Genomic DNA, 23,066 nt, shown 5'->3' with positions numbered 1-23,066 from the left:
TGGGGCAAGATAAGCGAAACAGGAAAAAAAAAGAAAAAAGTTGAGTTGAAGGGCAAGATAAAAAAACTTTATTGGCTCTTAATCAATGATACAGGGTAAATAAAATGAAAACGCAATCTTTCCACTCAGCGCCGCTCCCACCATAAAGCAGGCCCCAAAGCTCTTCGACCTCCAGGGTCCCCTTCGTCTCCCTCCATCCTCTCCGTTGGCCCAGCGCTCTCTTCACCCGCCCGCCCCGCGGCGCGGTGACCCTCACCCGTCTCTCTCGCCTCCTGCAGCCCCCGCCGCTCTTGACACAGACCCTCGGCTCCCGGTGTGCGGCACCCCTCACCATCCACACCTCCCATTGGGCGGCGCCCTTACCCGTGGCGGCCAATCAGAGCCGGCAGCGTAGGGCACGCGCCCTTGAGCCTGCGTGTTGAAGCTCAGGCGGGGCTTGGCGAGTGTCTCCACGCACACAAGACCGTGCCCTGTGGGCCGGGCTCCGGGCTCGGAGACGCGCCTGCGCAGTTCTCCCCGGCCGCCGCGTGGGTGCCAAGGCTGCTGGTGGAGACGGGTGCGCGCGATTGAAGTGAGGGCCCACGGAGGGGACTGGGCGGCCTGAGGCCTTGACAGGTGTCATAGCTGAAAAGATCGAGCGTCTCTGAGAACACAGCACTGGAGCCAGACGCACTTGGAGTACTTCTCTCTGGGCCTCACTTTTACTCCTGTGTAAAATGGCCTTGAGTCATAGGCAAGGTTATTGAGGGAACTGGATGAAATCAAACACAGAAACTGGCCGGTGTGGCTTAATGGTTGAGTCTCCACCTACGAACCAAGAGGTCACAGTTCGATTCCCGGTCAGGGCACATGCCTGGGTTGCAGGCTCTCTCATCCATTTTTCTAACTCTCCCTTCCTCTCTCAAATAAATACCATATTTTGGTCCTGGCCGGGTAACTGAATTGGTAAGAGCATTGTCCTGATGTGCCAAGGTTGCAGGTTTGATCCCCAATAAGAAGCAACCAATGAAAGCATAAATAAGTGAAACAACAAAATCGAGGTCTCTCTCTCTCTCTCTCTCTCTCTCTCTCTCTCATAAAAAACAAATAGTACTCGTTTTGGTAGCACATATACTAAAATTGGAATGATACAGAGAAGATTAGCATGGCCCCTGCACAAGGATGACGCGCAAATTCCTGAAGCATTCCATATTTTTAAGACATGGCCTTGTTTTCCTGAATTGATTAGATGACTCTATATGTTTTTGATTGATTAAAGCATAATCTTCATTTTATAAGCTTAAAAAAATAAAAATAAATAAAAAATAAAACCCGCTCAGTACGGGGTCTGATACACCGTGGCTGCTCACTATAACCCATTCAACATGGACATACTCCTTCCCAGTCTGCGTTCCCTTCCCTCCCACTCTTCGGTTGGTTTAATGATATCCACTTATTGGGCGCCAATGTGTGTCCGACCCAGGACTGGCTTCAACAGGTTACAACTGCCATCAGAAAGAGGAAGGGACTCTTCCGAGGTCTCTGCGGCAGCCCAAGCAAAACCACTGCTGGCCGAGCCAGTGCCTGGCAGGACCTAGGTCTCCTGCTTCTCCAGGGGAGATAATGATGGGGTGGGAACCGGGCTTAAGGCAGGTGTGGCCATGATCTTGAGTGACCTAAGTGTGGGGGCGGGGCGGGGGCAAGCAGCCTGCACGCCAACTCTTTTGATAAGGGACCTGCTCTCCCCAGAGAGAAACTCATAGGTGCAGGTTAGAGAGGGGACATTGGGAGATCCCGTGACCTTGGAGGGCAGATAGATACTAGAAGGGGTTATAAGAGGCAGCGGGGTTCGTGGTGGATGCCGGCAGGAGGTGCACAGCTGGGATGGAGGGGCCTATTGCAATCAGGAAGAAAGTATTGGGTCCTACCATGAGATGGAGGAGTCCTTGTCTTGATCAGGGGAAGGAACTTATAGGTGGGTGTTGGGGTTCTGTTGGATAGAGCCCAAGTCTTGATCATAAGGGCTTGGGCACTACTCAGACAGGAAGGTCGGCGGTGACTGTGGTCTTTTGCTATGGGCAGTGGTACTGTGGGTGTCTAAACTGTGATTAGGAGGGGCTGTTGTAGTCCAGGAGATGAGTAATGGCGTGGGGCAACAAGGGCCCGGCGGTTCAAGTCACTGACTGGCAGAAGCAACCTAGCAACCCTGTACCAACTGCAACCCAAACGCGGAACTCCTCGGGCTCAGCGCAGGCGCAGCACTGGCCGGCGCGGCCGCTGCGGCTGGGGGCGGGCCCTGGGGGCGGGGCTTGGAAACCACACTCTGCGCTTGCGCGTAAGGGGCGTGGCGGTCGCACCTGCGCGAGTTGGAGGAAGGAGGAGGGGCGAGGTGACGCAGGCGTAATAATAGAGAAGGTGCCAGAAAGATCCAAAACAAGTGGCTGCCGCCGTCGCCCAGGAGTCAGCAGACGCCAGATTCCGGTGAGGACCCAGGGAGGCCGAAGGGCGACTGGTGGCGGGTAGAGGGAACCACCTGGGTGCTGGGGAGAGCGCAGTACCGTCCCAGCAGGGCGAGGGGGTCGGGTTTGGACAGCACCACCTATGTGGGGCGAAGCGCTGCTGTGGTCAGCCGCGCTTGTGGGGGCCAGAGGGTCACTTTCGGACGGCACCACCGGGGTGGAGCCGTGGGGCTGGTCGGACAGGACCGCTGGACGGAGCCCAGGGCGCGTCCGGGCAGAACTACCCAGGGTCAAAGGGCAGTCGGTAGGGTGCCCCGGGGTGGGCCCCCCAGGCTCGTTCGGACCGAATCACTTGGTCGGTTCCGGAGGCTGGTTCGGAACATACCACCTTGGGAGGGGCGTTCGGGCTCTGCAGGCCTGACCGGTCGGAGGTCGAGTGAGGTCTGACGTTTCGACCTCTTATTAGGGGACCTCGGACGATACCATTCGCTTCCGGGGGAAGAGGGAGGCCGAGCCGGCTAGGGTGTGAGGGTAGACCTGCCCCGCGGGTCGGGGGCCAGCGGCCGCTCTGGCGGGGGTGGCGTTTGGGCCCCACGTCGCTGACCACTGCCCCTTCCCCGCCGAGTGGGTTCTAGGCCCTGGTTCGAGCTGGTTCCGACCCCCTCCCCCGGGTATGGCGCTGTCTGGGTCGACCCCTGCCCCGAGCTGGGAGGAGGACGAGTGCCTGGACTACTACGGGATGCTGTCGCTTCATCGTATGTTCGAGGTGGTGGGCGGGCAGCTGACCGAGTGCGAACTGGACCTGCTGGCTTTCCTGCTGGACGAGGCCCCCGGGGCGCCCGGCGGCCTGTCCCACACCCGCAGCGGCCTGGAGCTGCTGCTGGAGCTGGAGCGCCGCGGGCAGTGCGACGAGAGCGACCTGCGGCTCCTGGGGCAACTCCTCCGAGTGCTGGCCCGGCAGGACTTGCTGCCGCACCTGGCGCGCAGGCGGCGCCGGCCAGGTAAGGTTGAATGGGAGGGTGATAGACTTCCGATGGGGCGAGGCCCTCGCTCTGCACCTGGGCCCCCGTGGTGCCTGATATGGACAGGGTCATACCCGACAGCCTGTGTCCCATTCCACTCCCCCTCCTCCCCAGGAAACACAAGAGGGAGGGGCGAGCTTGTGGAATTTGGCCATGTCAATAATGATGTTTGTGGCCACTTTATGGAGGCTTGTTTCATGCCAGACACAGTAAGCCCTTCATATGAACTATCACTTTATATCCTCCTGGCAATCCACTGAGGAAGCACTGTTAGTGTCTCAGTGTGCAGGAAAACAACAGATACAGAGAAGTTAAGCAGCTTGTTCACATGTAAGAACTGAATCCTGTGTGCTGGGCACAGGAGATTTAAGGTGATGGGACTGACAAAGTGCTTACATGAGGCTTACATTTATTGGGGTAATCAGATATTGAAACAGCTAAATGACTTGTTTTCATATATGGTTATAGAAAGACTAAAGCAAAGTAATGGTCGAGAGAGTAAGGAGTTCTTCCAAGTAAAGGGAGGCCCCCTTAGATTGGATAACCAGTCAAGACCTTTCTGGGAAGGTGACATCTGAACTGAGGCTGCACTGCTGGCCCTGTGCAAGCTTTGAAGCCCTGAGGCAGGAATGAATTTGGCATCCTCAGAGGCCGGTGTGGCAGAGGGGACCAAAGAAAGGGCAGGGCCTTGCAGGTAACACAGCTAGAAAGCAAGAGCTAGGATTCACACTCAGCTGGTTTGTGCCCAGAGTTGATGTCCTTAATCCTTGTGAAGGACAGCAGTCTTAAGAAGGGCAGAAGCTGGAGGGAGTAAGGCACAAGAGCCCCATGCATGCATAGGCCAAGGCTGTTGAGGCCTTGGCAGGATTGCTTGGCGAGGTGTAGGGGCTAGTCTAGGGAGGGGGATTGTGAGGCTCCGCTCACCAGAATAAGCCCAGGGATTTGGATAACCAGGAGAAGGGCAGCACTAAGGAAGAACTGACAGCACATTTGGAGAAATATGTCTGACGGTCAGGCTCTGGAAGAGAAGATTTGGGGAAACTGAAGAGGCCTGCTTACTCCCTGTGGCCGCAGGAAGAGCGTGTGTGTGTGTGTGTGTGTGTGTGTGTGTGTGTGTGTGCGCGCGCGCGCGCGCAGCTCATGGTGGGCAACATTGCAGGGATCCTTATAATGACTCAGTTTACAGAATAACTCTGGCTGAGTCCTCCTCTATGTCAGGAGGCAGCCAGCAACAACTGGGTGGAGGTGTTGGAGAGGGAATGGGTGCTTGGACTCTGACCTCTGGGAAACTCAAGAACCCTATAGGGCAGGTGTTCATCTCAGGGGGTGGGAATTGGGAGGCTGGGCCAGGGAGGGGCCAGAGGCTATGAATACTTCTTTCCATTTTTCTCTCCCCCAGTGTCTCCAGAACGCTACAGCTATGGCACCTCCAGCTCTTCTACAAAGAGGACAGAGGGCAGCTGCCGTCGCCGTCGGCAGTCAAGCAGTTCTTCAGATGCTCAGCAGGGCCAGTGGGAGACAGGTGAGCTCAGCTGGGTGGGTGTGAGGGCAGTTTCCCTCTCTTCCTTCTGAACCCTGATGAATCTCCTCCATCAAGGAAGGGGCCCAAGCAGCACAGTGATTCATTTTTGCTTTGTGTGTTTGCTATTCGTACAAAAGCACATGTCCAGAAGCAACGAATGGAGTTGTTTCTTGTGGTTTTATATTTCATCTAAGTAGCATCACTTCATGGGTTCATTATTCACATGGGTGTCTTTGCTGGACATGTTTCTGAGGTTCATGTTGAGTAACTCTGGTATCTTTTAATTGTGCCGATTAATCCCAATTCCCCCGTTTTTTATTTTCTTTTTATTTTATTGATTGAGAGAGAGAGATTTGTTGTCCCACTTATTTATGCATTCATTGGTTGCTTCTTTTTTCTTTTTTTTAAAATATATTTTTATTGATTTCAGAGAGAAAGGGAGAGGGAGAGAAAGATAGAAACACCAACGATGAGAGAGAATCATTGATCAGCTGCCTCCTGCACGTCCCACACTGGGGATTGAGCCCACAACCTTGACCGAAATCGAACCTGGGACCCTTCAGTCCGCAGGCCGACGCTCTATCCACTGAGCCAAACTGGCTAGGGCCATTGGTTGCTTCTTGTATGTGTCCTGACCCTGGGGATAGAACCTACAACTGGCATATCAGGACGATGCTCTAACCAGCTGAGCTACCTGGCCAGGACCCATTTTTTTATTATTCAAACATACAGAGAAATTAAAAGATTAGTACAGTGAAAATGCTCATAGATTCAGTCATTTTAGACTCATTGTGCTGCTTTTGCTTTATATCAGGGGTGGGGACATCCAGCTTAAGGGCCATATAAGGCTTACAAAAGCATTTGGTCTGTCCCTGCCAAGGCATTTGGGGTGAGTTAATGAAATGTTTGACCAAATATAGCAGGCTAATTTTTAAGTTGATAATTTTGTATGGCCCACAAATGACGTTATTAATATTCAGATGGCCCTTGGTAGAAAAAAATGTTCCCTACCCCTATTTTACATGAATTTATACATAGTTCTGTTCTTAGGTTGTTGTTGTTGAACTCTTTGAAAGTAAATTCCAGGCATCAGGACACTTTACCCCTAAATCACCAGCCCTGTCCTGAGAATAAGAAGATTCTCCCCTACCATTTCAAGACCATTACCATACCTGAGAACGTACACACTAATTCTGATATTCAAATGCTTCATTTTCATGTCTCTGTAAGATTGTCTCCATTTTTAGGATCGACTTATAGATGAGTTGTTATGAATTCAGTTATTACCTCTCCTTAAGCTCTTACTAAAATGAAACTCCTCCCCAACCCACACCTTTTTCTTTTTTTCCATGGCATTGACTTCCTGACCCTACCAGGCCCGTTGTTTTGTAGAATATCCCGATTATTTCAGAAGTGTCTAATATTTTCCTAATGGTATTATTTAACTTGTCCCTTTGTTCCTGTGAAGTGGGAATTGGGTCTTGGAGGCTTGATTCGATTCAGGTTCCACATTTGTGGCAGGAATGCTTCTTGGTTGATGCGGTGTGCTTTGAATTGGAGCACATCAGGAGGCAGGAGGTCTGGTTTTTCTGTCATGAGGGAGCAAGTTTGATCACTTGGTGAAGGTAGTGTCTGCCATATTTATCCTTTGCAAAGTGACATTCCCCCACCCCCTTTATGGTTAATAAACAATCTATGGGATGACACTTGGACACATCCTATTCTGTGACAGCATCCAAGGGTGATACCTGCCTGAACCAGTTATTACATTGGTGTTTGGAAAATGGTGATTTTCTAATTATTCCATTTTTCTACACCTATTAGCTGGTATTTTTTCAAGAGGAATTTTTCTTTCCAACTCTGCCCTCCCTTTTTGGTGGAGAGTATCACTATGGACTCACGCATTCTTATTTATTTACTGTGTTATAATCAATTAGTCATTCTTCCTTGTGTACAAATTGGCTAGCTCCTGTGTCTTTTTGATGAGTCTGCATCATGCACTGGGCACTTCCTGCTTGGTGTCATTGCAGGATGTGGCACTCACCTGTGCTTTTCCTTCCCCAGCCCTGGAATCAACTTTTGTCAGAAGCCTGGTTTCTTTTAGAGGCGATGGTGTTTAGAGACCAAGATCTGGGTGCTGAGTGTGTGTATCATTTCTAGGTTCTTTCAGTGAATAGATTTAGAAACTGTTCTTTTGAAAAGTTCATATTAGTATTTTTAATTCAAAATTAACATACAAGGATTTTTTTTTTCTTATATTGAAAATCTTGGTCCTTAATAACATTGAGATAGGGATTTATTTGCTTTATTTTACAACAATTAAAAAATAGCTTCAGCCCTAACCGGTTTGGCTCAGTGGATAGAGCGTCGGCCTGCGGACTGAAGGGTTCCAGGTTCAATTCTAGTCAAGGGCATGTACCTTGGTTGTGGGCACATCCCCAGTAGGGGGTGTGCAGGAGGCAGCTGATCAATGTTTCTCTCTCATCGATGCTTCTAACTCTCTATCCTTCTCACTTCCTCTCTGTAAAAAATCAATAAAATATATTTTTCAAAAAATAGCTTCAAAATTACAATGTTAATACCACTGCTGACTCTTTGAAGGAAACCACGTATTTGTAGTCCTGGTCCTTAGGAGTATATCCCACTGAGAGTTTGTACTCAGAATGTTCTTCCAAATAACTTGAAATAATTCTTTTTCACCTGTTTATGTTACCAATTATATACATAGTTAAGTTTATTTGTTTCTGTTTGTGTTTAATTTTATGGTTTCTTTCCCTCCCTCCCTCCCTCCCTCCCTCCCTCCCTCCCTCCCTTTCTGGAGAATATTTTCCCCATTGATTTTAGAGAAAGTGGAAGGGAGGGGAGAGAGAGAGAAACATTGATGTGAGAGAGCTATATCAATTGGTTGCCCCAACTGGCACTGGGAACCTGCAACTCAGGTACCTGCCCTTGACCAGAATAGAACCTGTGACCCTTTGGATTGTAGGCCAACACTCTAACCACTGACCCATGCCAACCAGGGCATGGTTTGTTTCTTTCATCTTTAAAATTTTAAAAAAAATAATACATATTTTATTGATTTCAGAGATAGAAACATCAATGATGAGAGTGAACCATTGATAGGCAACCTCCTGCATGCCCCCTACTAGGGACCAAACCTACAATCCAGAATCAAACCGTGATCTCCTGATTCATAGGTCAACACTCATCCACTGAACTACAACTGGTCTATGTCAAAACTAAAGTATGTAGCCCGGCCGATGTGGCTCAGTGGTTGAGTGTTGACCCATGAACCAAGAGATCCTCAGTTTGATTCCTGGTCAGGGCCCATGTCTGGGTTTTGGGCTTGATCCCCAGTGGAAGGCATGCAGGAGGTAGCCAATCAATGTCTCTCTCTCATTGATGTTTCTCTCTATCTATCTCTCTCTCTCCAGTGGTTTTCAACCTGTGGGTCGCGACCCCTTTGGGGGTCGAACGACCCTTTCGCAGAGGTCGCCTAAGACCATCGGAAAACACATATATAATTACATATTGTTTTTGTGAGTAATCACTATGCTTTAATTATGTTCAATGAACCATATTTGTAACAGTGAAATTGGGGGTCACCACAACATGAACTGTATTAAAGGGTCGCGGCATTAGGAAGGTTGAGAACCACTGCTCTATCTCTCTTCCTCTCTACAATCAATAAAAACATTTAAAAAACAAAAAAGAACAAACTATAAAGTATGTAAAAAAACATGTTCTTAGAAGTATCACTTCCCTTGTTGTTCCCTCACTCCAGTAAATAGGTAATCAGTTTTATTCATTTCTGGTATATCCTTAGTGTTTCACCTTGCAAGAATAGCAAATATATTTATGTTTCGCCTCCTTTCTTATGTGAAGTATAGCAAGCTGTAGCCACCTCTTTTGCATCTTGGTTTACTTCACTAAACAGTCTATACTGGAAATTACTCTGTATTCTTTTTGCTACACATTTACATTATTTTCAAGTGTATGCAGTTAACAGCTATAAACAATGCCTTATGGCTGTTGCCATACTGGTCCTGGCGTGACAGTGCAGGAGTTTCTGTATGGTCACACCTGGGAGGGGGGTTGCTGGGTGGGGGATGTGTTTGTTTGCCCTTCTAGATGTTGCTAGGTTGTACTTACTCCCCATCTTATGGACAGGGCCTCTGAGGCAGAGGTGCTCACCCAGGGTCTCATGGCAGAGAGCAGCCTCGAGCTCTTCCCCAGGCATCTGCCTTGATACTCTACCTATCATCTTGTTCTCAACCACTTCATTTTTCTCTTTTTTAAAAATTGATTTCAACCAAAGGAAGGGGGAGGAATAGAAACATCAATGTTAAGAGAGAATCATCGATCGGCTGCCTCCCACACACCCCCTACTAGGGATTCAGCCAGCACCCCGGCATGTGCCCTGACTGGAAATCAAACCTCAACCTCCTGGCTTATGAGTCGACATTCACCCACTGAGCCACACTAACCAGGGCTCTTTCTGGTTATTTTTTCCATTGATTTTTTTCAGAGAGAGAGGAAGGGAGGGAAGAGGAGAAGAGAGAAGAAGCATAGATGTGAGAGAGACACATCGATTGGTTGCCTCCCACACATGCCCCATGCATCCCAACCGGGGATAGGGATTGAACCTGCAACCCAGGTACACGCTCTTGACTGGGAATCAAACCCACGACCTTCTGGTGAGCAGGCCGCTACTCTAACCACTGAGAACACCTGCCAGGGCTCAACCATCCCTTTTTTCTCAGGCTCCCCCCCGACCAAGCGGCAGCGGCGGAGTCGGGGCCGGCCCAGTGGTGGTGCCAGACGGCGGCGGAGAGGGGGCCCAGCCGCCCCCCAGCAGCAGCAGGAGCAGGCCAAACCCACCTCAGAAGGCAAAGTGACCTGTGGTAGGTATCTGTGGGCCTTGGGGAATGCATGTACAGTGTCTATGGCAGGCTGCTGAGCCATAGGAATGGGTACTTGTCTGAGGTGTGGCATACCTAGTGACACCTAGCAGGAATTAGGGTTCTTGTCTCTGTTTAGCAGTAGAATATTCTTCTGTTCATCTTGCTTATGTACATTCTGCCCATAGTTAAAGGATCACATCCCGTGCTAGGAAGCCTTCCCTGATAATCCACTGCCACCAGTTTCATTTATTCAGCTAAGATTTGCAAGTGTATATTTATTCAACAATCATTTCTTCTGCAATGGTGGAGTGATATAGGGGTGAAAACAGGACCCTGTGACAAGCTGCTTGATTTACCTCCTGGCCTTAGCAGTTAAATAAGCTATCTGATCTTGGGCAGGTGACTGAACCCCTGTGTGCCTCAGTTTCCACATCTGTAAAAGGAGGCTGTTAATGGTACCTTTCAACTAGGATTGTTGAGAGAGAAAATGAGTTAACACTTGTAATACACTCGGAACAGCATCTGTCCTGGGCCCTTGCTATGTACTCGTTTTCTCACTGTCACTGTGCCATGTGCTTGGAGCAGGAAGAGCAGGGAGGTCCCTGCCTTAGTGGAGGTGACCTTTTTAGTAGAGTGATAGACCAGTGAAACTGAAGTTCACTTTATACAATAAGCCCCTCAAAGAGGGGGTGGGGATGGGGCGGAGCAGCCCACAGGTCTCCGAGTGGGTGGGAGTTTGGCTTTTATTCCTTGCAGCAAGTGCTATCAAGGGATTTGAGCAGGGGGTGAGGTAATCTGATACCTGTTTTGAAAGGAACGCTGATTCCATCTGGAAAAACAGTTAATAAATGCGTTAGGATTTGTAAAGTACTTAGAACAACTCCAGGCACATGGTACATGCCCTGTTAGGTGTTTGTTAAATAAAAGTGGGAGCAGGGAAATGAGTGACAAGGCTGCCCAGTCCAGCAAGAAGGAGAGGTCTGATCTGTGTTGGTCACATTGGAGAGGGTGAGAAGGGGATGGACTAATCGTATATAATAAAAGCCTAATATGCAAATCATCCCCTTGACCAGGAGTTTGACCAGGGGGTGGGGCCGGCCAGCCAACCGCAGGAAGGGAGGCCCCCCGGCCAGCAGCAGGCAGCCGCTAGGGATGCTATGTGTGCACAAATTTTGTGCACTGGGCCTCTAGTTAGGAAATAAATGTAGAGCTGACTGAACCTGCAGACAGGTTGGGTTAGGTGTGTTGGGAGGACTCTGCTCTGGAGACTCATGCTCACACCTTACCCTGGAGAAAATCCACCTGTCTTGAGGGAAGGACACAGGCCTTGGTGGGCACTCTCTCACCCCCCTCCCCGCTCACATCTCTGAGTTGGGCAAGTCTGTGGACACAGGATCAGGTGGTAAAATGCTCAGGCAGGGGTGGGAGGGTGGCAGAATTATAGGTGGGAAGGTTTGAGGTTGAAGCAGCTCTACATTCCCCAGAACACCTCAGCCTAGGATGCTTCCTCTGACCATGCTGCAGCACCTCCTCCAGCCCACAGAGCAGCCATGCCTGCCACTTCCCAGTGCCCGCCCCCTTATCTCCCCCATAGATGAGACTGCAGATACCTGTGCTGGGCAGGACACAGAGCTAGCCTGTGTCCTCAGACACCAGCTTGAAGGGTGGCTGCCAGGTTGTGACTCTCCCCCCAGTCAGGGCTAATTACCAGAGCCACCAGGCTGGCTGGGCTGCCCAGGGAGTCACTCCTGCCTAGGGAGCAAGCCAAGCTGAGCCTGGGAGGGGTTTTGCCAGTAGAGGCATCAGGTCTCTTTCTTGAGGGCAGGGAGGTGGTTCATGGGGTGTGGCTGGCAATGATAGGGGGGATGGGTAAACAGGTCTGACTGCTGACTCATCAGGCAGGGTGGGGCTGATTGAGGTGCTCCCCAGTAGGGCCCTGCTGAAAGCAGCAGTGGCTTACCTTTAATGAGGCCCAGTCCCTAGAGTAAAAGGAGGCACCTCCAGACCTGAGTGCGGAAGGATCCTGCTGTTCTTGCCCCCTTCTCACTTGTGACAACTGTGGGGGTTGGCCCCCAGTTAGCTTCCCTCCACTGAGGGGTAGAACCAGACTAAACTCGCAAAGGCCATAGAGTGTAAGGAAGAGAGCACAGGGGGGTTGGGTGAGGGCTTAGACACAGGACCTCTTGAGTTTTCATATCCCTCTCAGGGCGGTCACTGGGCACTTAGCTGGGCATGCTATCCACCTGATTGAATTTTCTGGACAGTGTTGAGGTATAGGGGTCATGGCCCCCATTGTGCAGAGTGGCAGTGGTGGGGCTGGGCCGAAACTTGGGGTTTTTCATTTGGTAATTCCATATGTATTTATAGAACCCTCATGCTAAGCGCTGCAGGGACAGGAGGCTCTTGCCTTCTAGTAGCTTGAGTTCTGGTAGGAGGAGAAAGCCAAGAGACAGTTGTCAGATGTCAGCTGAGAAGAGAAACAAAGCAGGGCAAGGGGGTAGAGTGATGGAAAACACAGTTCTAGACGTATTTTCTAGATAGGGTGGTCTAGGAAGGCCTCTCCGAAGAACATGTAAATGGTTGAGGTAGAATGTTCCAGATGGAGGGGACAGCAGGACCTCAGGCCCAAGAGGGAGTATGCCAGTATTGGTGAAAGGGTGGCAGGGAATCTGACAAGGCTGGAGTGGAGGGAGCGAGGAAAGGCTGCTAGGAGGTGAGGGCAGAGCCTGTGAGCCATGGGCCATGGTTTTGCAGTTTTTTAAATGGTAGAAAGCAATTAGAGGATTTGAATGATAGGCTGTACTTTGCTTTTCATTCAGTCCTTTTTTGGTTGTTGTTTGTTAATTCTCACCTGAGGACATTTTTCCATTGATTTTTAGAGAGCTGGAAGGGAGGGGAGAGTCAGAGAGAGAGAAACATTGATGTGAGAGAGACACATTGATTGGTAACCTGCACCTGAGGTACATGCCCTTGACTGGAATTGAACCTGGGACCCTTCAGTCCGTGGGCCGAAGCTCTAGCCATTGAGCCCAACTGCGGCTAGCGCTCCTTCAGTGCTTTCTGTGGAGGAGATAGAGAAGCAGACTAGTGTAATGAACCCCATCTTTTATCACCCAGCTTCAGCAGTTGTCAACTTGTGGCTGATCTCATTTCATCAGCCATATTGTTTGGGAGCTAGTTCCAGGTGTCCTGCTATTTCATCTGTAGATTTTTCACTGTGTATCTCTAAAAGGTCAGAATTCTTTTCTTTTTTTTAATCTTTATTGTTCAGATGATTACAGATGTTCCTCTCCCCGCCGCCCCCCCACAGTTCCCCTCCACCCGGTTCTCACCCACCCCAGGCCCTCACCATCCCACTGTCCATGTCCATCTTTGTCCAATCTCTTCCCACATCCCCCCCCCCACACTCCCTTCACCCCGAGAATTGTCAGTCCACTCCATTTCCATGCCCCTGATTCTATTACATTCACCAGTTTATTCTATTCATCAGATTTTTTATTCATTTGATTTTTAGGTTCACTTGTTGATAGATAAATATTTATTGTCACTTTGTTGTACATAATTTTTTTAAAAAAATATATTTTATTGATTTCTTACAGAGAGGAAGGGAGAGAGATAGTTAGAAACATCGATGAGAGAGAAACATCGATCAGCTGCCTCCTGCACATCTCCCCGTGGGGATGTGCCTGCAACCAAGGTACATGCCCTTGACCGGAATCGAACCTGGGACCTTTCAGTCCGCAGGCCGACGCTCTATCCACTGAGCCAAACCGGTTTCGGCATAATAATAATTTTTTATCTTTACCTTTTTCTTCTTCCTCTTCTTAAAGAATACCCTTCAGCATTTCATATAATACTGGTTTGGTGGTGATGAACTCCTTTAGCATTTTCTTGTCTGTGAAGCTCTTTATTTGACCTTCAATTCTAAATTAGAGCTTTGCTAGGTAGAGTAATCTTGGTTGTAGGTTCTTGCTATTCATCACTTTGAATATTTCTTGCCACTCCCTTCTGGCCTGCATACTTTCTGTTGAGAAATCAGCTGACAGTCATATGGGTACTCCCTTGTAGGTAACTAACTGTTTTTCTCTTGCTGCTTTTAAGATTCTCTCTTTGACTTTTGCCCTTGGCATTTTAATTATGATGTGCCTTGGTGTGGTCCTCTCTGGATTCCTCTTGTTTGGGGTTCTCTGCGCTTCCTGGACTTGTAAGTCTATTTCTTTCACCAGGTAGGGTAAGTTTTCTGTCATTATTTCTCAAATAGGTTTTCAATATCTTGCTCGCTCTCTCTTCTTCTGGCACCCCCATAATTCGGATGTTGGTACACTTGAAGTTGTCCCATAGGCTCCTTACACTATCTTCATATTTTTGGATTCTTTTTGCTCTTCCGGTTGGGTGTTTTTTGCTTCCTTGTATTTCAAATCTTTGATTTGATTCTTGGGATCCTTTAGTCTACTGTTGAATCTCTGTATATTATTCTTTATTTCAGTCAGCGTATGCTTAATTTCTGACTGGTCCTTTTCCATTTTTTTTTTTTGGCATTCTCACTAAGATCCTTGAAGGTCTCACTAAGTTCCTTGGAGGTTTCTAGAAGATTCTTGAGTAACCTTATAACTGTAGTTTTGAACTCTTTATCCAATAGTTTGCTTTCTTCCATTTCTTTCATTTGTGACATGTTTCTTTGTCTCTGCATTTTGTGTTTGTTTCTATGTATTGGGTAGGTGCTAAGTCTCCTTGAGTTGATAGAGTGGCCTTGTGTAATAGGTGTCCTATAGGGCCCAGTGGCTCAGCCTCCCCCATCACCTGAGGTGGACACTCTTGGTACACCCCTTTGTGGGCTGTGTGCAATCTTGTTGTAGTTGAGCTTTGATTGCTGTTGGTGTCACTGGGAGGAATTGAACTCCAGGCCAATTTGCTGTGAGGACCAGCTTTGTCTACAATGCAGGAGAAACCCTTACGGGGCAGGAATTGCTTCAGTGGGGCTTTGGTGCTCACTGAGTCTGCCCCTTGAGTGTGTTGCCCATGGATGTGAAGAGTTGTAATCTGGTATGGTCTCACACTGACCACTGGGTACACTGGCTCTTGGATCTCCAAGGAGGTGCAAAGTCAGCCACTGCCTGGGGCCACCTAGCAGGAGCTACAGAGAGATCTGCAGATTCCTCCTCTTTGTTTGGGGTTTGGAAGTGCCCAGATGAGGCCCAGGTGTGAAGTAAGGCAGGCTGGTGCTGGTGCCAGCCTTGGGCCTTCTTTTGATAGCTTTGGGGCTCCCTGACCCAGCTGCAGCTTGTTTGACAGGTTTTAGGCTGAGAAAGGACAGGCCATTCATCTGCAAAAGCCGCTGTGCATAGCTTGTGTGGGGTTGTAAATTGGGTAGGGCGGGTTCTCAGGAACTCTCCAGGGTGGAGCAAACAGCAATGGCTGCCAGTCAGCCCTGCATCAGGGAGGTCCCAGCAAAGGAACTATGACTGTTGCGAGCACCTCCGTCTGGAAGAAAGCCGCCCCCGTGTTCCTGCCCAGATGCCAGACAGTCCAGTTTCTCCCGATATGTGTCTGGGTCCCCCAGAGTCTCACCTGGCACTGGAGTTCAGAGCAAGCAGGAGCTTGTATCTCCCTCCCGATTAAAAAAGCAGCATACCCAGGTGCCAGCCTATTCTGTGCCTCCGCACCTCCTACCAGTCTCAATGCACTTTCTTCTTTACCTCTCTAGTTGTAGTACTTCCACTCAGCCAGCTTTCCCGCAGTTCTGGATGATAGTTGTTCTGTCTTTTAGTTGTAATTTTGATGTGGTTGTGAGAGGCAGCAAGTATAGGTGTTTACCTATGCCGCCATCTTGGTTCTCTCCCAGAATTCTTTTTAAAAGTTAACAATAATGTTTTATTATCAAATATATAATTAGCACTCACATTTCCAGTTGTCTCATGAGTATTGGTTCTCCTGAATCTCTCCTAAAATATTGTATTCCCCCACCACTCTTTTCTCTCTTTGTTCCTTGCATTGTGTTTGTTGAAAGTAGTTGTCCCATAGCCTTTTCCAAAGACTGGATTTTGCCAATTGCATCCTGTGGGAGGGTTGATTGCATGTGTTCCTCTGTTATCTATACGTATCTCCTAAAAATTGGTAGTTAGGGCTGGAGAGGCTTGATCAGAGGCTTGTTGGTTCATTTTTTCAAGCTCACTTCTCAGGTGAGCTTAACCTTTCTCTGACATTGGTGGCAGCTTCTCCTCATTATCTTGATCCATTAATTCAGTAGAGATTGAAGAACTTTACATTTGGCACCTAGACTCTGGCTCTGTCTTGGGAAAGATACTGGAGGAGAGGAGTGGTCCTACTGTTGTCCAGAGGAGGGTGGTCCTGGCCCTGTGTGGCAGTGGAGGGCAGGGGTCTTTCCATTGGAGCTGGCTGCCTCCCTCTACTACGTACCAGGGGAGCACAGGCCCTCTTTGCCCCCGCCCTCCTACTAGGAACTCCCAGGAGAAGACCTGAGTGAAATTATCTCTGGCCCCAAGCCACACCTAGCACAGGGACTGGCATGCAAGGCTGTTCACCTGCTCTCCTGGCCCTGGGCCTGTCCCTCATATCTTCCCTGATCCCTCACGAGGAAGTCCCTCCCATTTTCCTCTGCCCTCAGTGTTGTTTGGGTTTGGAGGACCAGAGAGTTCTTGGGCCCACATGAGTGTAGGAAACAGGAAAAGCTCTCTTCTATAGGAAGACATACCCCTACCCTCTGTCTTAGGGGCAGGGAGCATTTCCCTACAACTGTCCAAGCAGAGAGGGCCTGTTGACAAAGTCTTGGTGTTCCTGGCCACAGGAAAAAGCTCAGCCAGCCCCCCGGCCCAGGTCACATGTGTGCTTGGTGCTCTTCTGCCTCAGCCCTTTCTGTCACACTGAGCCAGCCCATCTACTTCTCTCCATGTCTACTCCTTCCATTCTGGGCCAGCCACCTTCAGCCTTCCCCACCTGGTGCCCTGGTTCTGTCCCTGTCACCCTGCTGTACTTGGCCTCAGCTGTTCACCTGCATCCGGCCATGTAATCCTCACAGTGGGCCCAAGAGAGCAGGTGCTGTGGTGAGGGTGTCTCACGAAGGAGGCCACTAAAGCGCGGAGAGGTGTGGTCAGCCCGGGAGATCCCAGACTCCTCCCTGCCAGGGCCTCCAGTTGTCCCCTTGTGCCCTTCTCCTCCACCGTGATCCAGCCACACTGGCTCAGTCTGTGCATGTCCCAAGTTGTTTTCTGCCTCTGGATTGTCTCGTGCTGTCCTCTCTTCTGGGAATGCTACTCTTCTCTCCTCCTGTTTTTCTGTCTCAACCTACTTGTCCACATTCACATTTCACTTCTAATGTCATTTCCTGGAGAGGTCCTCTGTGATCATTTCAATCTAAATTACACCTCATTCTCTATAATTTTCTCTCTTCACCCTCAGGATGTCTTTTAATTACAGATTTCTATGTATGGTTGTGAGAGGCAGCAAACAGGGGTAGTTAAGAGCTCGGGCTCTGCAGCCAGGCAGTTGGAATTCCAGCTTTTCCACTTCTTGTTTTTGTGGCCTTGAGCAGGTGATTCATCCCGTGTGTCTTGGTTTCCCCATCTGCAAAAAGGGGATAATAGCACTGCCTTATACGGTTGCAGGGATGATCAAAAGGGTCAGTAGGTGTGAAGTGTGTGTCAGCCTGCAGTAAGTACTATAGAGGTGTCACCTATTATTACATTATTTTGGTGAGGAGTCAAGAGGAAATTGCACGTGTGCTGTGATCCAGGGCCAGTGATGGAGCAGCAGTTCAGATAATGCACGGCTTCTGTGCGCTCTCGTCAAGGTTGGACTGTGGTCTCCTCTGTAAATGGGGATAATGAAGGTGCTGTGAGGACTTGGGGGCCCAAGATAGGGAAAAGACTTGGGTAGGGTCAGGCCCATGGCAAGTGCTCCCTAACTAGGGGTTATGTCTTTCAGTTCCTGTGGCGGGGTGCTCATGTCACTTCCCTGTTGCTGGTACTCAGTAAACAGCTGTTGAATAAAAGAATGAATGAGACACACATGACTCCACTCTGGTTCTGTCCTCTTTCTAAACACCACCCCTCATGTTATGGGGTAGGCTCTGAGCGAATAGACAGTTTATACCACAGGTCTAGTAGCAATTTGTGCTGAGGAGAAAGGTGATCTGGGAGGCATTCATCTGGGCAGGACATGGTGGGTGAATGGGGCCGTTGTGGTCAGAGGAGGCCGGCAGGTCATTTTTGTGAGTGAGTAAGGCTTGGCTTGGGAGTACTTCCCTTGTGACTGGAGAACAGGGATGGGAAGATTTAGCTGGGATTGAAGGAGATGAGCAGTGGTTGTGGGATTAGCTGTGGGTGTCAAAATCATAGTTCCTGTTTCTGAGTTTCTTCTGTGTTGTGGGCCCTGGGTCAAGCATTTCACAAGCTGTCTCATTTAATCCTCATGACCCCACTGTGTAGCAGAGACTTCTTGTTTATGTTTTTCAGATGGGAAAACTGAGGCTCAGAGAGGTGAGGTCACATGCCCAAGGCCCCACAGCTAGAGAGTGGCAGAGCCGGGACTCACCTCAAGGTCTGTCGGACTCCGCCACCTGGCTCTGTGCCTCTGCCACTGAGCCAGCCCTGTGTGGCCTTGGACAGGTGCTGCTTCTCCCAGTCCCCTTGTTCCCCAGCCCACACTGATGGAGGGCATGGTCAGACATTCATAGGAGTCAAGGATGTGAGCCCAGAGGTCTTTTCTGGTCCTTAGGATGGAGGGAGCCAGATCTGAATGGGAGGTTCTGGGGGCTGAGGCCAGGTAGGTTCCCCTGGGTCTTGAGCAGAGAGGGTGAGGTTCCCCTTGAGGCAGAAAGAGGAAGGGTTTGGGGTTTGCGTGGTAGGAGGAAATGGGTGGTACTGAGAAGACATCTTGGGGAGCAGGGACTTGCCTTTTACTTTCTGCTCTGCTGCTCACACTGTCTGTGAAAGGTGAAGAGAGTCTGAGATATGACACTTCCCTTCCCAGAGCTTCAGTTTCCTCCTCTGCCATATGGGTTGAATGTGGTTCCTGCCCCACAGGGCTGATCCTGCTAATCCTACTGGATCCCCAGAGGTAAAGCATTCAGCACATTGGAGCTGTTGGAGGCTGCCATTCTTGGAGCACCAGTTGAGCCCTTTGCCAGCTAGTTTCTTTTTTTTTTTTTTATAATTAAGATTTTATTGATTTAAAAAAATTTTTTTAAATTGATTTCAGAGAGGAAGGGAGAAGGAAAGAGAGATAGAAACATCAATGATGAGAGAGAATTATTGATAAGCTGCCTCCTGCATGCCCCACACTAGGGATTGAGCCCGCAACCCAGGCATGTGCCCTTGACTGGAATCGAACCTGGGACCCTTCATTCTGCAGGCCAACACTCTATCTACTGAGCCATACCAGCTAGGGCTGATTTTATTGATTTCTTTTTAGAGAGGAAGGGATAGAGAGAGAGAGAGAGAGGGAGGGAGGGAGGGAAGGAGGGAGAGGGAGAGAGAGAAACATCGATTGTTTGCCTCCCACATGTGCCCCAGTGAGGGATTGAACTCAAAACCTGGGCATGTGCTCTGACTGGGAATCAAACTCACCACCTTTTGGTGAACAGGACGATTCTCCAACCAACTGAGCCACACTGGCCAGGGCATATTCTTTGCTCCTTTTAATCCTCTTAACGGCCCTTCACAACAGAGATTGTCCCCTCTGTTGTGAGCAAGGACCTGGGCTCAGAGAGGTTGTGACTTGTCCCAGGTCACACAGCTAGTGCCTGGATTGGAATCGGCTCCATTGACCTGAAGCTGCTCTCTGGGACATGGGAGGTTCAGCAACCTCTGTCATGTGCTGCCACTGCCTGGCCATGTGACTTTGGGCAAGTCTGTGCACTTCTCTTTGCCTCCATTTCCTCATCTTTACAGTGTGTGTGTGTGGGGGGTGGGGGGTGGGGGGTGGGATAGGGCCTCCCTCACAGTGTAGTTTGTGGATTCAGTGAGTTCATAGGAGCCTAGCACTTGGAGTGGCCCCTGCAGGTAGTCAGTGCGCTGTGGTATGGACTGCTGTTATTTATAGTTTATAGCTGGTCCTCAGGACAGCCTGTGCCGTTTGTGAAGAGGAGGTTCTGTTAGCAGCCCCATTTCACAGGTGCAAATTCAGTAATCCCAAAGGGAGGTGGTATGCCGGGGTCACATTTATAAGGATAACCTTAGAAGTCCCATGTCCTGTCCACTGCACAGAGCTGCCATTTCATTTGGGCGGATGAGGGTAGGGTTGTAAGTGACAGAAACTCACTTAAGCAGAAAAAAAGTGCCTCATGTGATGAGCTCAGGAGTCTTTCCCTCTCTTATCGTTGGCCCTGGGTGGGCTTCATTTTCTCCCCTCCTGGGGGCAAAGTGGCCCCAGCAGCCCCAGGCTTACAGCCCACCATCCTAGCAGCCTCTGTGGAAAGAGAGCACCTGGTTCCAATAAAACCAGCCCAGCCCCAGCCTCAAGTCTTCTGGGTCTGGTGCTTGCTTGGTAGGTGCAGGATAGGGGATGTGGTTGGCTCCCCATGAATCTCAATTATTTGAAGGCAAGAGAGGGGTGAGGCCAGTTGTCTAAAGGCAAGTTGTTCATTCATGCGTTGATTTCTTCATAAATATATATAAGCAACTACTATGGGCCACGGGGCTATACAAGTGAACAGAACAGACCAAAATCTGTTTTTCACATTGTGGGGATATGGGTGATAACATGACAGGTGGGAAAGCATAAATCAGGTAAGATGGTGGTGTAAGCACCTTGGGAAGAATGGAGCAGGGTATGGGGATCGGGAATGCTGGAGGCCAGGGTGGTGGTTGTAAAGTTTAAAATGGGATGGTTGCGGCAGGTCTCTTTGGGAAGGTGATATTTGAGCAAAGACCTTGAAGGAAGTGAGGGAGCAAGTCCTGTGAAGACTGGGACAGAGCATCCCCGGCTGACAGAGAGCAGGGCTTGGTGGAACCTGCCTGGCAGTATTGGGCGGGAGCGCAGCAAGGAGGGTGGTGAGGCTGGACTGGGGCACATGAGGGGAAGAGGAGGGCACCAGGTCAGGAGGTACAAGAGGCCAGACCAGAGGAGGGAAGCCGTGTGAGGGTGTTACCCATACTTGGGTGTGGTTACCAGAAGTGGGAAGGATGTGGGTCAGGTGCAGTGCAACCCACAGGGTAGTGGGAGGAGCCTGCAGAGGAGGCTCAAGGGAGGGAGGAGGAGTGGCGGCCCCCCTGTGCAGTGTATTAGGTGTCAGCCCCTCGTTGACCAGTCCCTCTTCCTCCATAGACATCCGGCTCAGGGTGCGAGCAGAGTACTGCGAACATGGGCCAGCCTTGGAGCAAGGTGTGGCATCTCGGCGGCCCCAGGCGCTGGCGCGGCAGCTAGATGTGTTCGGGCAGGCCACTGCAGTGCTGCGCTCCCGAGACCTGGGCTCCGTGGTGTGTGACATCAAGTTCTCGGAGCTCTCCTATCTGGACGCCTTCTGGGGGGACTACCTGAGTGGTGCCCTGCTGCAGGCCCTGCGGGGTGTGTTCCTAACTGAGGCCCTGCGTGAGGCTGTGGGCCGGGAGGCTGTCCGCCTGCTGGTCAGTGTGGACGAGGCTGACTATGAGGCTGGCCGGCGCCGCCTGCTGCTGATGGAGGACGAGGGGGGACGGCGCCCAACGGAGGCCTCCTGATCCTGGATCTGGCAGGACTGACCCCACTTCCTAGCCTCTGGGCCACCTTCACCTCGGGAGGATGAAGACTATCTCTGCCCCTAGGGGACTGTCACTCCAGCAGCTCTGACTGAGACAGACAGACAGATGGCCAGGCCCCCCTGACAGCCTGGCGCCTTGACAGCTCCTCTGACAGGATGTGGGCTCTGAGGCCTAAACCACTTCCAGCTGAATTTCCTTCCCGAACCCCCTCCCCCTAACCCGACCCTCAAGTGTGTTCCTTCAGCTCCAGCAGGCCAGGGCCTCAGGCATGCAGGTCCCAAGGGAAGGAGGCAGCCACACAGTCACCAAAGGCCCCTACACATTATGTTCCCTACCCTGGGTTGTGTGCACACACTGCCCCATGGAAGTCTCCCCTGGGCTCCTGTCCTGGCCTGCTCCACACAATTCTTTGGCCTAAGGGCTTTTCTCTCAGGATCTCTGATTTTATCGCCCCCAACCCTGGGCTTCAGCCACACCAGGCACTGGAGCTGGGGCACACATGGGGCCTGCTCACTTTGCCCACACATCTCTACAGCCAGCCAGGGCTCTGCCCACCTTCCACACACAGACCTGGCCCTTCACCTTATCCTGCTCCCCAGAGTTGGACACGGACTTGCACAAGGACTACCCCCAGAGTGTCACGTGTGTGCCAGCAGGATCAGACCAAGTGTGCTGCTGTTGGCCATGGGGCCAGGACCAGAAGTCAGCTGCCTTCTCAGAAAGGGAAAGGCAAAGGCTTGGGGGCTGATGGGAAAGGTATTTTATAAATGGCACCAATAAAACTGCCCTGGAAGGGGCATAGGTGGGCATCAAGGCTCCCTGGGACTCTTACTTAATGGGCTGTGGAAGGAGCTGATGAGAGCCTGGGCCTAGTACCAATCCTGGAGTTGCTGGCCCAGTATCAGGCTGGAGGGTGAGCAGGATGCTGGGTCATCTGCCAGTTGCCACCACAGGCTTGCTGTCCTCTCTGGGCCTCATTTTCCTTATCTGTCAAAATACTGCCTTGTAGTCACAAACCCTCCCAGCCCCACTCACACATACTTTGCTTCTTGGGAGTGTATTTTTAACTTGTTCAGTGACAGGCCAGCCATCTGCAAGGCTGATGGAGCTCAGAGGTTTGGACACCAAACCAATCAGCAGCCAGGCTTTCACAGGGGTCGCCTAAGACCATCGGAAAACACATATACAGTGGGGCCTTGACTTACGAGTTTAATTCGTTCCGTGACGGAGCTCGTAACTCAAATTACTCGTATGTCAAATCAAAGTGAACAAGTGAGACACGTGATGCTGGGCTGCTGATGTGGCGTTCACTGTGATGTTCGCTGCGCCAACTAGTGGTGGGGTATCTGAAGCTGGCTCGTAACCCGAATTTTAGCTCGCAGCTCAAAGCAAAAAATCAGCTGAGAGACTGCTCGTATCTCGAAAAACTCGTTAGTCGGGACACTCGTAAGTCAAGGTCCCACTGTATAATTACATATTGTTTT

General features: G+C 50.3%; 2 protein-coding genes and 1 non-coding gene across 7 annotated transcripts in view; 2 read left to right on the top strand and 1 right to left on the bottom strand.

Moving 5' to 3' along the window:
- Positions 1-507, bottom strand: part of ZNF526 (zinc finger protein 526) — a 4,990-nt gene extending 4,483 nt beyond the window's left edge. The window contains exon 1 of one of the 2 annotated variants that reach the window (XM_014446002.2): positions 364-507. The gene's annotated coding sequence lies outside the window, so the exon portion shown is untranslated. The other variant, XM_006103584.2, reaches the window with a different exon arrangement.
- Positions 508-1,089: 582 nt separating this feature from the next.
- LOC111823447 lies at positions 1,090-1,196 on the top strand. Its single transcript, XR_002826466.1, has one exon. It is a non-coding gene; the product is annotated as a U6 spliceosomal RNA (small nuclear RNA).
- Positions 1,197-2,333: 1,137 nt separating this feature from the next.
- Positions 2,334-22,391, top strand: DEDD2 (death effector domain containing 2). 4 transcript variants are annotated; one of them, XM_023744860.1, is made up of 6 exons: positions 2,334-2,460; positions 3,074-3,439; positions 4,860-4,982; positions 9,746-9,886; positions 18,358-18,381; positions 21,170-22,391. In XM_023744860.1, the coding sequence occupies exons 2-6, from the start codon at positions 3,112-3,114 to the stop codon at positions 21,559-21,561; spliced, it is 1,008 nt and encodes a 335-aa protein (XP_023600628.1). In that variant the 5' UTR covers positions 2,334-2,460; positions 3,074-3,111; the 3' UTR covers positions 21,562-22,391. The 4 variants fall into 4 exon arrangements, with proteins under 4 accessions (XP_023600628.1, XP_023600627.1, XP_023600629.1 ...); XM_023744861.1 differs by having other exon boundaries at positions 2,362-2,460; positions 3,064-3,439; XM_023744859.1 differs by having other exon boundaries at positions 2,360-3,439.
- Positions 22,392-23,066: the final 675 nt, after the last annotated feature.

Source organism: Myotis lucifugus, unplaced genomic scaffold, assembly GCF_000147115.1.
Source record: "Myotis lucifugus unplaced genomic scaffold, Myoluc2.0 scaffold_493, whole genome shotgun sequence".
NCBI classification, from domain to species: Eukaryota; Metazoa; Chordata; class Mammalia; order Chiroptera; family Vespertilionidae; genus Myotis; species Myotis lucifugus.
The sequence above is the reverse complement of the archived record's forward strand: the minus strand, read 5'-3'. Positions and strand labels throughout refer to the sequence as shown.